Here is a 17,662-nt window from a genome sequence, read left to right on the forward strand (position 1 = left end):
TTTGTATCTAACCCCATTTTAAAGAGTCTGCCTCAGAAAAAGAAAATTAAATTTTAGTGCAGCAGGAAACATTTAAACCCTTTTGTTTAGTGTCTAAAATTTTACTGAATTCATGTGTGAATGTATCTGTCAATTCATGAGCCAGGAGTTACTTATTTTTAAACTACCAAAAAATCTACATAGTTATTTGTCTGGTCAATGGAGAAATTGAAAAACGTTATTTTTTGATGCATTTTTTTAAATTTTTTGCTAATTCACAGATAGCCACATACATATGACAGCACACAAAATAAACCTAATAGATCGTTGTTTCTGCCACTGAAAGCAGTCAAAAGATTTATTTGTTGCGAGGTGAATTAAAGCATAGGGAAGTTCCCTGAGAAGAGTGAGCTCGTTTATTTTGTTCAGTGCTGTAATAGTGACTAGAATAGCTCCTTGTACATAATAGGCACTCAAATATTTTTGAATGAATAAAGATTGTGGGCTCTATTTCCCAATTTCTTCTGTAGTCAAACTATAGAAAACCCTTGGCAATTTGCTAAGCTAGAATATGCCCCTGAAAAAATAAATCTCTAGAATTTACTGACTTTGAAATACAGAAATAGATAGTTATAATGATATCAATACTGTTTCCCATTTGAGAATTATAGAATGCGAGATCTGGGAAGGACTCTGAGATCATCCATCCTAACCCCTTCATTTTAAATAAGAAGAACCTGATGCTCAAAGAGATTAAGTGACTTGCCTCAGTGCCATCCAGCTAGTTAGCAGCAAACCCACAGTTAAAAACCTGATGCCCTAATTCCCAGCCCAGTGATGTGGAATAAGTATGCTTTGGGACATCTGCAACCTATAGTGCCTTTCTCAGTAGATATGGAATTGAACTGAATTGAATTAAATTGAAGCTAGACAGTGACTTTGCAAAGTAATTTTATGTTTAGCAAGTAAAGGTACCACCTTTACAGTCTTCATACCTTCCTTCCTTTCTGTTTCTTCTTAAGATTGGTGAAGGAGTAGATGAAGAAGTCAGTTTGGGACAGGTATGGGCAGTGCTTCAAGCAGTTGCTTAAATTCTTTTCTGAGTTGCTCTGTGGAGATTGCTGGGAGCCCAGATCCAGAGATAAGAATTTCAGTTTGTATCTGGAAATTGGATTCAGATCAGAAAATTTTGGATTTAAAGACTGTAGTTATTTTAGAGATAATACAAGTAAACTGAAAATGCTATGGAAATGCAAAGTTTTATGATTATTATTTTTAACCCAGTGATCTACCTCCCCAGCACAGATTCGGATGAGGAGACTACTGGGAAAAGTGGAATGACCTTCAGGTGACTGAAGCAATCCTGTAAAAAAACACTTGCCCTTCACCTTTTTGCTGGATGTAGCATTAAGAGCATCATATCCATCTCCATTTCCTTCTTAGAAAACACAAGTTCTTCATTCATTCATTCATTCAACAAAAATTTATGAATTATTCTCAACCTCAGAATAAGATGGTAGTGAATATGGCACCAAAATGCACATAATAATAGTTAAAGCAAAATATATGTACTGTTTATTATGCTCTAGGCACATGAGGTCTAGGTTCTTTTTACATATTAACTCTTATAAACATCAATAAGAGTGTCTGGCCTGCCAGTAAGGACCAATACTCAGTAATTCTGGTTTCAGCAGAACCAGAATTTGTTTCCACTCCACTCCATACATCAACCTACACTGACTTCACCCTGCCCCTTGCACTGAAATTCCCTCTGCCTGAGATGCCCATCTTGTCCAGCTCCCTCTCACATGGTAAACTTTTATTCATCCTTTATTTCTAGCTCAAGTCACTCATCTCTATAAAGTCTTTCTTGAACTCCCTACCCTGCCCCCAAGCACTCTTCCATCTGCTGCCAAAAAACATTGCATATACCTTTAAAAATAGCATTCATCGTATTTTATTACAATTTATCTATTTATAGTTTATCTTCTCTTTTTCTCTAAATGATGGAGGATTCCTCAAATGTATGTTCCATAACGGTACACAGTAGGTCTTCAGTTAATGTCGTGAAGTGCCTTAAAGGTTAATTTGAATATATGAGACTTTTATTGTAATTAGCTTCTGTGTTTGAGGAATCATGATTGGATGTGCAAAGGTTTTTGTAATGAGCCATTATATGAGGACAGTCATTTGTGCAAATTAAGTTGTTTGGCCACCCACAGATCTTTATGATTAACTGTCCCCCAAAACAGGTATAGTCACAAACTCAAGGACAGATACCAAGACAGAAAAAAATGAATCTGACCTGGAAATGAGGCTGTGTTATAGTTTGTCTCAGGATCAGAATGATTCAGCATTCCTTTACTTTCAGAGCTAAAATGTGGTAGCCATATGGCAATTTCTAGTCACGTTCTTTAAATTAAGGTGTTCTGGGTACTCTTACATGGTTCTTTGCAGTAATCAGATGAGTAATAATCAAGGGGAATCCTAATTAAATTTATATGAGGAAATGGTCTTATTGCAGCCTTCTAAAAGACAACAGAGGCCTCATGGAGAAAGGATGGACTCCCATTACTGAGCAAGAAGACACTAGCAGTAAAGGGTACCATTCTAACCTTTGTGCATAGAGGTTGATCTTTAACCTCAGTCTCTGCTAAAGGCCTGTGCCTGACATCCTGTAATCCAAATAAACCACCATACAGCAGTATTGGAAAGGTGAGAGAATGGGTGGAAGCATCTACCGTTTAATGTTTGCAAATCGACTGGAGCACTGAATGGATACACTTTACCCCATGGGTCCACGTTTACATCTGTGCGCTGACCTCAAGGACTGAGGATGGGTTGGGTGTGTATTTTGTGTGTACATTTCTAACCGTAGTTTGTGTTGGGAAGAGTTCTAGAACCAGTAGATTGAGATCCTTAGTGGATCTCAAAGCCCTACTTATAAATTTCTGAACCGTTTGTTGTTTCTACCATGAAATTTCCACCAAATTTGTTCGGATCACCTAGTGGAAGGGGTATAGCCATCATGACAGAGGTCCATGTCATCCCCAATCTTCAACACCTCCTTGTTACACCCCTTACTAGCAGGAGTACACTGACATCTAGGTACATCAGTGAGAACCTCACCTCACTCCAGCCCCTCTCTGGCCACCTTCCCTGAGAGACTTCACCATAATTGGAGTTTATATTGTTTTAATAAAAGCCTATAACACAGCTGAAATTCTCAATCTATTTCTATGTGAACCTTCACTATTAAAAAGTAACTCAAGGCTCCACTCTGAGAAAGTAATAAATTTCAGTTACTTTGCATTAAGGAAATAACAGGAATAATGGTTCTTCATTCCTTTAACTCTGTTATTAATACTTTAATATCTTCTAGGTGTCTTATTCTTCACAACAATCCTATTCATTTATTTCATTCAACAAATATTAATACTTACTTTGTGCCAGGCACATGCTAGGGACTGGAGATATAATGGAGAGTAAGAACAGACTCAGTCTTCACCCTCATTATTATGATTTGATTCATTCATTTGGTCAACAAATATCTATCGACTGTCTAAGATACTGTTCTAGGCACCAGAACAAAAGTGGCAAAATCCCTGCCTCTCAAGGAGATTACATGCTAGATGGGGGAGATAGAATACAAACAAGAAAAGTAACATATATAGTATGTTGGTGGAAAGGGCTAAGGAGGAAAAATAAACAGGGAAGGGGGATAGCATGTTCCTGGAGGTGGAGGAGGGGCTTGCCATTTTAGATAGGGTGGCTAGGGTGGTCCTCACCCAGGTGATGTTCAAGTAAAAACCTGAAGGAGATGAAGAAGCAGAGCATTTAGATATCTGGGACTAGACAGTTTAGGGAAGAGGGAATAGCAAGGAGACCAGTGTGGCTGGAGCAAGGCAAGCACTAGAAGAGGAGGTTGGAGGGGTGGGTGTGCAGAAGGAGCAGATATGTAGGCCTTGTGGGTCATGGAAGGACTTTGACGCTGGATGAGCTGGGAATCCATTGAGGGTTTGAGCAGAGGCGTGACATGACCTGCCCTATGTGCACAGGGTCATTCTAGACACGGTGTTAAAAATAGACTGATGGCAGCAGGGGCAGAAGCAGGGAGATCACTTAGGAAGCTTTTGCTACAATTCAGGTGAGGGATGATGATTTGTTGGACTGGAAGGGTTTCAGGGGAGGAGGTGAAAAGTGACTGGATTTCGGATATAATTTGAAGACCAGGTTGTCGGGATTTGCCTACTAAGTCAGATGTTGGGTGAGAAGGAAAGACTAGTCAAGGTGGACTCCCATATGTTTGGCCTGAGCAGCTGGAAGAATAAAGTTTGCCATTTCCTCATATGGAAGGGTGTGAGAGGAGTAGGTATGGGCAGGTGGTGGGGATCAGGACTCTGTCTGTGACACCCATTAAACATCCAAGTGGAAGTGCCAAGTAGGCAGTTTAGCATATTGATTGGGATCCAGGAGAAAGCCTTGGCCTGAAGATATCAAAAGTAGGAGCATCTTCTGAAACCCATCAAGGGAGTGACTATGGATTGAAAAGAGAAGAGGCCCAAGGACTGAGCTCTGGGGCACTTCATTGTTTAGTGGTCACGGAGAAGAGGAGGAACCAAGAAATAATCCTGAATAAAAGAAAGGAAGAAATCCCAGAGAGTCTGGTATCCCAGAAGTCAAGTCCAGAAGATATTCAAGAAGGCGATGTGATCAGACTGTGTCAAATGTTGCTGATAGAGCAAGTAAGATGAGGAATAAGAATCGACCATTGGATTGAGTAATGTGGGTTTTGCTTTGTGACCCTGATCAGAAGAGTTTCAGTGAAGTGGTGGAAACAGTGAATATACCCAGTCTAGGAGTTTTGTTATAAAAGGAAGGTGAGAAATGTGTTCATAGCTTGCCGTAGACTTAAATGTGTCCCCTCCCAAATTTATATATTGAAACACTAACCACCAATATGATATTTGGAGATGGGTCCTTTTGTAGGAAATGAGGTTTAGATGAGGTCATGAGGATGAGGTTATGGGATTAGTGCACTTAGAAGAAGAGACCAGAGAATTTGCTTTCTCTGCCATGTAAGGATACAGTAAGAAGTCAACAGTCTGCAAACCAGGAAGAAGGCTCTTACCGGAACCCAACGATGCTGGCACCCTGATATCAGACTTCTAGTCTCCAGGACTATAAGAAGTAAATGTCTGTTGTTTAAGCCACCCAGTCTATAGCACTTTGTTATAGCAGCCTGAGTCGACTGAGACATTGTCCAAAGGGAAGATGGGTTAAGGAGGCTTTTCTTGCAGAAGTGAGAACAACAGCATGTTGTATCTGGTGTGAGTGATCCAACAGGAGAGAGAAATTGGTGATATCGGAGAGAAAGGTGAATTGCTGGAGCAGTGCCTTAAGTGAGCTAGAGGGGTTGGGATCTGTTGCATATTTCAAGGGGTTGGCCTAAGTGAGGAGCAAGGACACTTCAGCCATTGTAATAAGAGAGAAGGTACCCTGTATGACACAGGTGCATGTAGATGTGATAGTGGGAGCTTATGGAGAAGTTCTTTTCTGATTGCTCTTGTTTTTCTCATTGAAACAGGAAGATGAGTATAAGAAGATGGTAGGAAGTAGTGAAAGTTTGAGGCAAGAAGAGAAATTGTGAAATAGTTGTCTACGGTTGTGGGAGAGTGAATGGACTAGGAAAATATAATGTTTGCCAGGCAGCAATAAAGATGCCTTTGGAACCAGTCAGCAGGTTTGTGTATTTTTCTCCAGACAGGTTCCACCGCACAGGAGAGCACACAGAGTAGGCAGAGAGTTGGATCAGTCTAACCAGGGTTGTGGTTTAGCTAAGCAAGAAACGGATGCAAGGGTTTGAGATTTTATGTTATGGTGCTTGTCTATGGAATTTAAATAGGGTAAGAGGGGAAGTGAGGGTGTGAAGGGGGTGAGGGACAGTGAAAAGATGGGGGATCCATGAATGGTAGTTGCCGGTGGGATTGAAGTATGGCTGGAGTTAGGGTACTAGAGGGAGCACGATGAACAAATAGGAAACAGTGTTTGGAGATTGGAATTATGATGAGTGCATAAAGTCTAGAATTTAACTGGGAGGGGTGGCTGAGGTGGGTGGTGGTCAAGATCCTTGGAGGAGAAGAGGTCAAGAAACTGAGGTCTGGGCACTGGAAGAATTCTCCATACAGATACTGAAATCACCAATATCTATGACAGCAGGGGAGAGTCAGTGAGTTAGGACCTAAAGCTTCAAGGACAGAGGGGAGTGACTGTGGTCCTTAGGTGACTTGCATAAGTGAGATGATGGGCAGTCTGATGAGAGTCAGGCTGGGTGTTTTAGGGGAGCCATTATGGAAGCCATAATGAGGACCAAAGAGCACATCTCTCCTGCCTCTCGGCCTAATAGTCCCGGGTGCGAGATGGACAAAACAGCCACAACTAGGGAGGGTTGTTGGGGAAGCACTGTCACTGGGGAGAGCTGGGGTTCCCTGGGACTCAGAAAAACAAGGTGAAGGGAACGCTCACTAAAAATGTTGAGGGTGGGGCATTAGCTACCCATCAGGTCCCTGAGGGCACAGCGGAGATGGGAAGGAGTGGAAGGTGGGAGTAGAAAAGGCAAAGTCAGAGCCGGGTGGGCTTCACAGTCCAGGGAAGTCAAATGGCCTAAGAAACTGGGATCTTGGGTGACTGATATGAAAGAGATGAAGGGCTTAATGAGATTTGTCTTCATGATTACGAGAAAGATTGTGTTGGTGAGGTGGGGAGGTGATTCTTAAAATCAAGTGATATTGTGTGTTTTGCTCACACATCTCAACCCCCATCTCTAGCCCTTAAGATGGGGCCAGCAGAGGGGAAGGAAGAAGGTTTCCAGGTTCTGGGACCCTTCCATTTCACAGATGAGGAAACTGAGACCCCGAGAGAGATTTGTATCTTGTCAACTGGGACCCTTCCATTTTACAGAAAGGGAAACAGACTCAGAGAGATTTTTGTGTCTTGCCAAGCTGTTAAATGACAGCAAGGAATTTCATCAAGTCTCTGACTTGGAGACCAGTACTTATCCCCTCTGCCATAATTGCCTTTCATTTCATGTCGCCTCAACTTCTTGAAATGCTTTTGCAAATAAGTTAGCCCTGAGATATTCCTGAACTCAGTGCTTATGAGATGCCATGCCGTTCCTATCGATTTGTTTCTGAGAGGTAGGCATTATGCATTTATTAGTTTTACACATTTCTTCTGAGCTCAGAGGCACCATGAGTCAACATCTCTTTTCTGAAACTTTCCTTGATTCTCCCTCTAAAATAATCACCTAACTGCTCCCTTCTCCCTTGCTGTCAGTGTATTCTGATCTATATGCCTCCTAGAGCACTTCTCATGTGGCGTTATAATAGGTCACCTCTTCTCCCCACCTCCTGTCCAAACCAGATTGACAACTCTTCTTAATACCCAGGTGCTCTGCACAGAGCATCAATGGCAGTAATCACAGGGATGTGCTGTCCTTCTTACAATCAAGTGATATTGTGTGTTTCACTCACACATCTCAACCCCCATCCCTAACCCTTAAGATGGTGCCTGTTCCCTAGCTGTCATCGGCCCTTCCCTGCCCCATTTGATGGCACTGGGGCTCCACTTCTAACCATCAGCATCTGAATCCGTCTGAGGGCTTTTCCCTGTCATAGGAAACTACTTCACCCATACATGCATGGCGAGCCAGAAGAACCAGGGATTTGACACCATGCCCCTGGAGCAGCCCTCAACCAAAGACTGAATTGGTGTATAAAAATCATAGCTCACTAGATCCCTTGCCCCTTGGGTGGGGTAACTGAGGCACGTGCACCGAGCCATTTCTTGTGCAGCAGGATGAAGCCCCCAGTTGCTGAGGTGGTTGCTCACTTGATAAGACCCTTTATTGCCTTGTTCCCTTCTCTACTCCCCTACTGGTGTTTCCTGATTGTACCACCCTAGTAATAAACCTTTTGCACGAGAATCCTTGTTTCTGGGAATGCTCCTGGGGAAACCCAAACTAACACTAGGCTAAGTTGGTGCTAAGTAAATATTGGCTGAATGAATGCCTGAAACAATGTGTGTTGAGCGAGCGAATGAATGAATATTTAAATTGTGTCTATATCTTTCTCCGAAAGGAGACTAAAAGCTCCTGGTAGGCAAAGACTACATGGTTCATCTTTGTATTCCTGCTTAATAGTGTGTCTGACTCATCCCAACAGTTCAGTAAAGGTTACATTAAATTAAATAACCTCAAAATAGCAGTTGATAGAAAGAGAAAGTGGCCACATAACTGACTGTGGGTTTTAATGAGGTGGGGGTGAGATTTCTTTGGGCATTGTAACAAAGAACTTTAAAAGGGAAAGAAGGAGCGGCGATGGCATCTACTTGTTAAGAATAAAAATAACTTACTTACGAGAAAAGTAATTTCCTTATGAGAAAATGCTGACGGGCGGGTAGAAAGAAACCAGGGAAAACCAGAGTGAGATGAGCCAGATCTTGTTTCTGATGATACATCTTTCTCATAACACAGCAAGATAATATGAAACCCTTTATGGATTATCCACTTACTTTATTTATATTATTGATTCCTTTGTGACAACTTTTAGAGCTTCACTACCAGCCACTGTTGTTACCTGATCTTGCTAATATATAATGTTTTGAAAAGCCGCCATAACAGGTTCTTGCTTCCTCTCATGCTACAGCATCCTACTATTTTCTATTTCTGCTGCTTGCTTTGTACATGAGGGTTTTTTCTAGCATCCTAGAAACCAGTTTCTTTTGTGAAGCTAAGGACATATATGTGTGAGCACGTAAGTGAGAGCTGAGTGTACGCGGGTTGGGAGGGTGGTGACCTGTTATGCATCGCTTATGTGAAAACGCAAAGACTTTTACAGTTAGAGCTATTGCAGGGATCCATATTACAAGACACATTTAATTTAAATGAGATAATATATGTGAAAGTTCTTAGCAAAGTACCTAAAATACAACAGGTGCTCAATGAAAATGCTAGCCAAATTCAGGTCTGAATGACTACGCCTTTGATTATTCATGCTGCTGCTTCCTTCTGTTGATGTGAATGATTGAGAATGGTTTTTAATTTTTAGAACTCTACTTTCCAATAAAGATTTTATTATTTTTAAAGCTATTTCTATATATTATAAAAGTGCATTTCTTTGCTGTTGTACATACAAATACAGAAGTCTAGTTTTATAGAATTAACTTAGTTTAGCCTGATATATAGGTTAGAAAAAACAGGCTCAGTTCTTTAGGGAAAGTGACTTATTTTTCTATCTTGTTTTTAATACATTAAAATACTTCTAATTATAAATAGTAGAGAGCTTTAAAGGAAATCAGAACATAATTACCCATGAAAATAGATTATTCTTTTTAGAAGTAATATGGAGAAAATATTGTGGTTTCAAAAAGTCGATTTAGACTAGGTTGGCTTTTGGTCACTGTACTAACCAGTTTAGGGTCTGATCTTTTTCACTGTCTTACTGACCTGTTTGGGAACAGAGTGATCATTTTAGTTAAAAAAAAAAAAAAAAAAGTAGTTCGAAGCTAAACAGTAAACCTCAAGCCCAATCTCAGAGTCTGGTAGACCCCAAATACCCCCGAAGCAATTCAGCTCCCTTTCCCCTGCCCTTCTTCCTAGGTCAAGGTGATGGCCAAGAGCACTAGGACACTGAAGCTAATGAAATCCCTTGTGGTTTGAGGGCATGAGCCTTTCATTGCTGAGGGGTTTCCTTCCATTCACTTGACAGCCAAGCAGAACCCTACTCTCCCTGATGTCTTGCATCAGCTCTTCATTCCCTTGGCTTGAAGTCTGTAGGTTAAAGTCCAACCTGTATTGTTTATCAGATCCTGTCCTAAGGAGAGATATTAAGGAAGGGAGGGAGAGAGATTACTTAAGTGGTCGAAGGTCTCAGAATTCACTGACAGGTTTGCCAAGGGCCAGCCTTAAATCTAAGTTGTTCTTGGCCATGTCTGTGTAGAACTGCTGTCTCCGCTGAAGCCACAGTGAGTGGCAGCCTCTCGTCTACTACTTCTAGAAAAGGTGACTTAGACTAGGTTTAGATAGCAGAGAATGGGGATGAATAGAGGCCAAATGAATTTGCCCATAGCAAGAATGCTGGAGCCGTGTCAGTAGGCAGAGAAGTAACTGGTTGTGTGTGCACTATATCCCTTAGCCTGTCACGTCCCTCTCTGCACAGAGCTGGACAGCCAGCACCTGTCTAACTGCTTGGTAGAGCCTTTTCAGCTACACTTTAACCCATTCCATTCTTCATTTATTAAAGGCTTCAGTTGGAATGAGCCAGGCCCTAAGATTTACCTTTGGAGAAGAGAAATGAAGTCCTGGTAAGACTTCCTAGGTTTATGTGAATCTGCTTGTTGAGGCTGAGCTGTCTCTGTCCACTTGTGGTTGGTATTTCCAGAAATGATTGAATATTTTTCTTCGCATTTTGAAGTGTAACTGTTTGTCTGTGGTCTTGTGTTGGGATTTAAAAGCCAGACGTTTCTGCTGCTTCTCATTTCTCTAGGTCACTTTTCTGTTGCAAAGCCATTTTTCTCATCAGGTAGTACAAATCTCCATCAATTGTCCTACCTTGCTTAGTAGAATGTCTGTGCAATGATAATGCCAACGCCTTACATATGTATAGCATTTTGTAGTTTAAAAGCATTTTTACATATATTATCTCATTGTCCTGGGCTGTTGCTTTTTCCCTAAGTGTTCTGTATTTACTCACCATTTGCACCAACTTGAATACTTTTCTTTCTTCTGTCAATTTTGAGTATGCTATTCAGGCTTGCTTTTTCTCCTTTTGTATTATTTTCTGCAGAAGCTATAAGTGACAAAGGAAAAGACATATGTGAGATACTGTTTTCTGATGGCGAAGTGAGGATAACTTGAATGTTCTTTATAAATGATCCCTGAAAATTATGTTCCAGTGCCTTGGGTTCACAGCATCAGCAGAAGTACTAAAAACAATTTATCTTAATGATTACAACTACTCCATTTTTTTAAATTGGTAAAATATCCCCTACGATGAGGGAAAACTGCAAGTTAGACTCATACGGTAGTTTTGTGGGGTTTTTGTTTGTTTGCTTCTGTTTTGTTTTGTTTTGTTTTGTTTTGTTTTGCTTAGAGTTTTTGTATTAATATTATTTATGCCCCAGTGGAGAAATAGTAATTTCACAAATACCTTTTGTTTTCTTGGAATTATATGTACAGTATATCACTTATGAAGTAGAAGTGTGGTTATTCTGAAACTGTGTTTCAAAGCTTTCCTTAGAGCATTTTGAAACTCCTTTAAGATTCACTAAAGCAGACCAAGGTATTCCCTGAACTCACTTCTCATTACCCTGCCAATCCTATTTCATGTCTGCAACATTCCATCCCCGGATGCTGGGTACACCGTAGATGCCTAGGTAACTACTTACAGTAATACAAATCAGAGGATATCGGGGTTGAAAGAGACTAACTAAGCAGGTTGCTGTAAGCTTATCTGACCCTCACATTCCTTCTGTGCCATCCTCAGGTGACCAGTGAGCCTCGGCTCATTCCATCATAAGGTAGTGGAAAAGTGTCCCTGTTTTTTGAGCCCAAATCTGTCTTCCTGTAGCTTCTGTATATATCAACAAACAGCAAGTGCCTCTCATGCACCAGGCACTGTTCTAGGGGCTGGGGATACAGGAGTGAACAAACAAAGTAATGTTCATGAATAGCTTTATCTCTTGGTGTTATAGAAGACAAGCCAAATAGTTCTTCATGGACGCCCTGCAGATACTTGAAGACTGTACTCCTGTTCCTCTGAGTCCTCACTTCAAGCTGATACTCTTAGTTCCTCCAGTGTAATACAAGTTCAAGTCCCTTTGCTATATGAATCAATTGTCTTTGGATGCATTCTAGTTTTCTTTAATGTTGAATTGATTTTTAGTAGATTGATTTTTTTAAACTTTTTGTTTTGAAGCTAATGTGTATTTGGAGACATTTTGGAAAATACAGATAAGTATAAAATAGATAATCACCTATAATCCTATTACTCTCTGTTAAAATATTGGTATATTTCCTTTTAGCCTTTTCTAACTTGTATTTATAATTTCGTATCCTGCTTTTTTCACTTGACATTAATATTTTTGCATTCATTATAGCCATCCAAATCATTTAAGTGGTTACATAATATTTCAGATAGACTTTCAAAGGTTAAGTCATAAAAGAGTAGTAAGGATTCCTTAAGTGAGCTGTAGTGCTTCCTTTTCATTAAGTATCCAGCCTCCTAAGCCACTATACTTCGAGTAATACTAGTACTATATGGAAGGAAGACGCTGGACTGTGTTATCTCCTGTGGATTCTTCTAACATGGATTATTCTTGATATGCTACCTTTTTGTTTCCTCTGTTCATTCGTTTGTGTTTCTTCATAATCATACTCTGCCCATTTGTTTGGAGTATAGGGTTGACTGTAGCTTTCTTGTTACAGCAGGATATCCAAGTGCCATCAAGGCTATCTTCCTGCTAGGTTCAGTCTTGAGGAATCTTTTGGAACCAGTTCTGGTGGGACTAGACAACAGCAAGCACAGAGTTTACTTTTGTCCTTCAATTATAGGCCTACAGCTGAACCAGAAGGCACTCACCACTTTCCCAGATGTCGTGCTCGTTCGGGTATCCACACCCTCAATGCAATCGGACAGTGACATCACGGTCCTGCGACACCTAGAGAAGTTGGGCTGCCGCTTAGTCAACCGCCCACAGAGCATTTTAAACTGCATCAACAAATTCTGGACATTCCAAGAGCTGGCTGGACATGGGGTCCCCATGCCAGACACCTTCTCCTATGGTGAGTGTCTTCGAAATGGGGGTGGAGTTTATCTTTACAAACCAGCTATATCTCTATGTTTTCTTTTCCCAGAAGCCCTCAAGTATCTTATTGGTTTTCAATATGGAGCTATTCATCTTAGTTGTTCCAGCACCTTGAGTCTTTATCATGGTCGTTCCTTCTGTCTGAAATGCCTTTGTTGCTTTCTCTCTGTAATTTGTTCATTAAATATGTATCTGGTACACGCTACATGCCAACCACCATCCTAGGCACAAGGCAATAGCAGTAAGTTAAGAGTCCTGCTCTGAAGGCTTTCTCAGTTCATCAGAGGCAGAGGACAGCAAGTAAACAGGCAAGTTCAGTGCAGTGCAAAGTGGGAAGGGAATACAAAGGAGAGATCCTAATGAATTTAGAAAATATTGAGGAAGACTTCCCAAAAGAAATAATATCTAAGCTAAACTGAAGTTACCCAGCTAAAGCAAGGGCAGCAGGGGAGAAGTCTAAGTAGAAAGAAGAAAATAGACCTAAAGGCAAGAGAGAACATGACCAATTGGTGATATTTTGAGTAGTTTGTAGAACCTAAATGGAGATAGAGTTAAGATATAAGGCTGGAAAGATAAGCAGAAGCTATAGACAGTAAACGAAGGAGAATTAGGGTTAATCCTGAGACTAACAGAAAGTTATTGGAGGTCTTTAAGGAAGGATGTGGCCTGATCAAGTTCAGAATATCACTTTGATTACACTGTGGAGAAAGAATTAGACAGAGGCAAAGCAGAGACAAAATTTGTAGTAGCAGTCTTTTAAAACAATTCGAAAGAGAAATGATGGTGTAAATTAAGGTGGCCATGGTAAGTATAAGGATAAGTGAACAGATTCAGGAATTATAAAGGAAATAGAAATAATAGGACATGATGATTAATGGAATAGGAGTAGTATGGAGAGGAATCAAGAGGGACTCTGGTTTCTGGCTTGGGCAATCAGATGTGAAAGCTCACTGAGACTAGAAACATAGGAGAGGAGAAACAGATTTGTGGGCAGGGGGTGAGGGATTGTCGGGGAGAGATCATTTCAATTTGGGACACCCTTCCACACTCAAGAGAGGGGCTTATACGGCGTGTGTACACCGCCGGATAGGAATCTCGGGAGCCGTCTTAGAATTCTGCCTGCTGCAGCCATTTTAAGGGGAAAAACACTTGCCCTGCCTATGGATTGTGATGAGGATTACATGAACTAGAGCATGTGAAGCCTTTACCACCTAGAAGTCCTTGATAAATGTTGATTTCCTTATCTCTTTGCTCCCATCTTTTGTATTACTGGTACACAATGTATGTGTATCAGACTGAATGGGTTCGAATTGCTTTAATTAGAGACATGAGACCTTGAAACAATTCCCACAGAGAATACCTGTTGGGTCCACCATTCCCCGACCATCAGTCTTACCTTCACTGACTTTCACCTTTTCTTGGCAGGTGGGCATGAAGACTTTTCAAAAATGATTGATGAAGCCGAACCCCTGGGCTACCCGGTCGTGGTGAAGAGCACACGAGGACACCAGGGTCAGTGCTGCTTCCCCTGGGCTTCCGTGAGGGCTGCAGCTTTGCCATGACAAGACCCTCATCAGGCATGGCAGAAGCACTGTTTGGAGAAACGGAGCTTCCCCTTGGGGAGCTCGCTGTGCAGTCCTTACCTCTGTCCCCTCCTCTCTGTCCCCACTGTCCTTGCTTTCATCAGACCCTTCAACTCCCTTCCCTGGACTATGACAATAGACCCCTGACCTGACTCTGATTTTTCTAACTCCACTGCCAATACACTTTTGTTATTTTTTTAAGAGTAATTTTTCTGAAACCAGTCTATTCTCGTCACTCCCTTGTTGGAAAAGACCTCCCAAGAGCCTGTGTTGCTTATTAAACAAAGTTTATATTCCATATCTTGGCACTAAAGGCCCTGGACGGACAGCCATCACCTTCCTTTGCACTTTCTCTGGCCATGCGGCCCTCCCTGATCCACTCCAGACTACTTCTCTTTCACCGCCGAGGCCGGACCTTTGCTGGAATGCCATCTTCCTCTGCCCTCTAGTGAACTTCTGCTCGTCCTTTAAAGCCAGCTCCAGATGTCATTTCTATTCCTTCCACATCCCGGCCTCCCTCCCTCTCTCCCAGACAAAGTTAATTGCTCTTCCCTCTGTGTTTTCATAGCACTTTGTTCCTGCCTCTGGCACAGCACTACACTTTATGACAGTTACAGGTTTTGTGCCTTTTCTCCTTCTTAACTGTGAGCTGCTCAGGGGTGGGAACCAGGTCCTGCACATCTTTATCTCTGCAAGACCTACTACATGCTTGGTGCATAGTAGGGACTCAGTCAGTGTTGAGAGGAGAGATGCAACAGAAAGCAGTCCTTCTGCAGTATGTGAGTGGGTACCTCGTGATGATACCCAGATGGCATACTTAATTGTTCCGGGCATCTGGAGTGAAAGGAGGTACCTAAATGGACACATAAGGAACAATTCTTGAGATGCTGGAACTGTGCAGCAGAAGTGGACTAGGCACAATGATCACTCTCAAGGAGCTCCAGTATGAAAGGGGTAAAGACGGTTGCATTGCAGGGCAGTGACCACAGTGGCAGGCATGTCCAGATGCACGCTTGAGCTAAACAGAGGGTGGGGCCAACTCTGCCATGAGGCAGGGAAAGTTTCATTGGAAAAGGAGACTTAAGTCGAAATGTGGAATTTGAACTGGAGGAAGTGAGTCGAGCAAACAAACAATAGGTGTGAGCAAAGCAACTTGTGAGCCTAGAGGGGTCCTGTTGAAGAGCAAGAGAAATGAGTAGGGGGCGGGGGGCAAGATGGAGCTCTTAATACTATTCAGATATACTACAGTCCTCAAATTCAGCTTCTCCCAACTAAATTTATTTATTGTGGTAAAATATACATAACAAAATTCAACTAATATTTATCGAGCGCCTACAAAGTGCCAGGTACTATTCTAGGCTCTGGGGATACAGAAAGGGACAAAACAAAATTCCTGCCCTCAAAGAGCTCACATTGTAGAAAGGTAAAACAGACAATAAACAGAATGTAAATAGAAGACATAGTCATTTTAAACATTTTAAAAATTGAGATATAATTCATATAACAAAGAATTCACTATTTTAAAGTGTACAACTCAGTGGACTTTAGCATATTCACTGTTGTGTATATGTTATCTAACTTCATATATGTTATCTAACTTTAAGGCCATTTGTATATCTTCTTTGAAGAAATGTGTATTCAGATCCAAGGCGTTTCCATCACACCCCCTCAAAAAAACCCCATACCTGTTAGGAGTCAATTTCAATCACCCTTCCCCCTAGTCCCTGACACACACCCCTTCAAAAAAACCCCATACCTGTTAGGGGTCAATTTCAATCACCCTTCCCCCTAGTCCCTGACAATTATTAAAATCTACTTTATGTTTATATGGATTTGCCTATTTTGGGCATTTCATATCCATGAATCATACAATATGTGCCCTTTTATGTCTTTCTTGTTCGACTTAGCATAATGTTTTCAAGGGTCGTCCATATTATAGGATATATTAGTACTTTGTCTCTTTATGACTCAGTAATATTCCATTGTATGGATATACTACATTTTGTTCATCCATTTATTAGTTGATGGACATTTGGGATTTTTTCCACTTTGTGTCTATTATGAATAATGCTATTTTGAACATTTTCGTACAGGTTTTTGTGTGAACATACATTTTCATTTCTTTTGGGTATATACCCAAGAGTAGACTGCTGGGTCTTATGGTAATTCATTATATATTTAACTTCAGAGAAACCGCCAAACTGTTTTCTACATCAGTTATGCCATTTTCCATTCCCACCAGCAATGTATGAAGGTTCCAATTTCTCCACATTCTCAACTTTTATGTTACTTATTCATTAATTTTGTATTTTGTATTTTGTTTTATTATAGCCATCTTAGTGGGTGTAATGTAGTATCTTACTGTGGTTTTGATATATATTTCCCTAATGACTAATGATGTTGAACATCTTTTCATTGCTTATTGGCCATTTGTATATCTTCTTTGAAGAAATGTGTATTCACATCCTTTGCCCATTTTGCAATTGGATTGTTTGTCTTTTCATTGTTGACTTTTTATGAATTCTCTATATTTTTTGGCTATTACACCCTCATCAGAGATATAATTTAAACATGTTTTTTTCCCCACTCTATAGGTTGTCTTTTCACTTTTTTGGTAGTACCTTTTGATACACAAAAGTTTTTGATTGTGTTGAAATCCAATCTATTTTTCCCTTTGGTTACTTGTGCTTTTGATATCATTTTATGCTTGCCTAATCCAAAGTCACACAGATTTATATCTATATGTCCTTCTAAGAGATTTCTAGTTTTGGCCCTTATATTTGGGTTTTTAATCCATTTTGAGTTAAATTTTGTATAAAGTGTGATGTAGGAATCCAACTTTATTCTTTTGCATGGGGATATCCAGTTTTCCCAGTATCATTTATTAAAGAAACTGTTCCTTCCCCCATTGAATTCTCTTGGAACTCTTGTCAAAAATTAATTGATTTTTGCGTGAGGATTTATTCTGGGCTCTCGATTCTATTCCTTTGATCTCTATGTCTATCCTTATGACAGGGCACATTATCTTGATTACTGTAACTTTGTAATAAGTTTTGAAATTGGAAAGTGTGAGTCCTCCAACTTAGTCCATTTTCAAGGTTGTATTGGCTATTTGAGGGGTCCCTTGCATTTCCATATGAATTTCCATAGATTAGCTTGTCAATTTCTGTAAAAAAGGAAGTTGGAATTTTGGTAGGGAGTATATTAAATCTGTAAATCAATTTGAGGAGTATTTC

General features: G+C 40.6%; 1 protein-coding gene across 1 annotated transcript in view; it reads left to right on the forward strand.

Moving 5' to 3' along the window:
• Window positions 1-17,662, forward strand: part of RIMKLA (ribosomal modification protein rimK like family member A) — a 27,349-nt gene that overhangs the window by 1,843 nt on the left and 7,844 nt on the right. The window contains exons 2-3 of the mRNA XM_006903994.3: window positions 12,590-12,820; window positions 14,269-14,355. Of these exons, the coding sequence (XP_006904056.1) occupies window positions 12,590-12,820; window positions 14,269-14,355 (318 nt within the window). The remainder of the gene's footprint in view (window positions 1-12,589; window positions 12,821-14,268; window positions 14,356-17,662) is intronic.

This window comes from Pteropus alecto, unplaced genomic scaffold (assembly GCF_000325575.1).
Source record: "Pteropus alecto unplaced genomic scaffold, ASM32557v1 scaffold170, whole genome shotgun sequence".
Classification (NCBI taxonomy): Eukaryota; Metazoa; Chordata; class Mammalia; order Chiroptera; family Pteropodidae; genus Pteropus; species Pteropus alecto.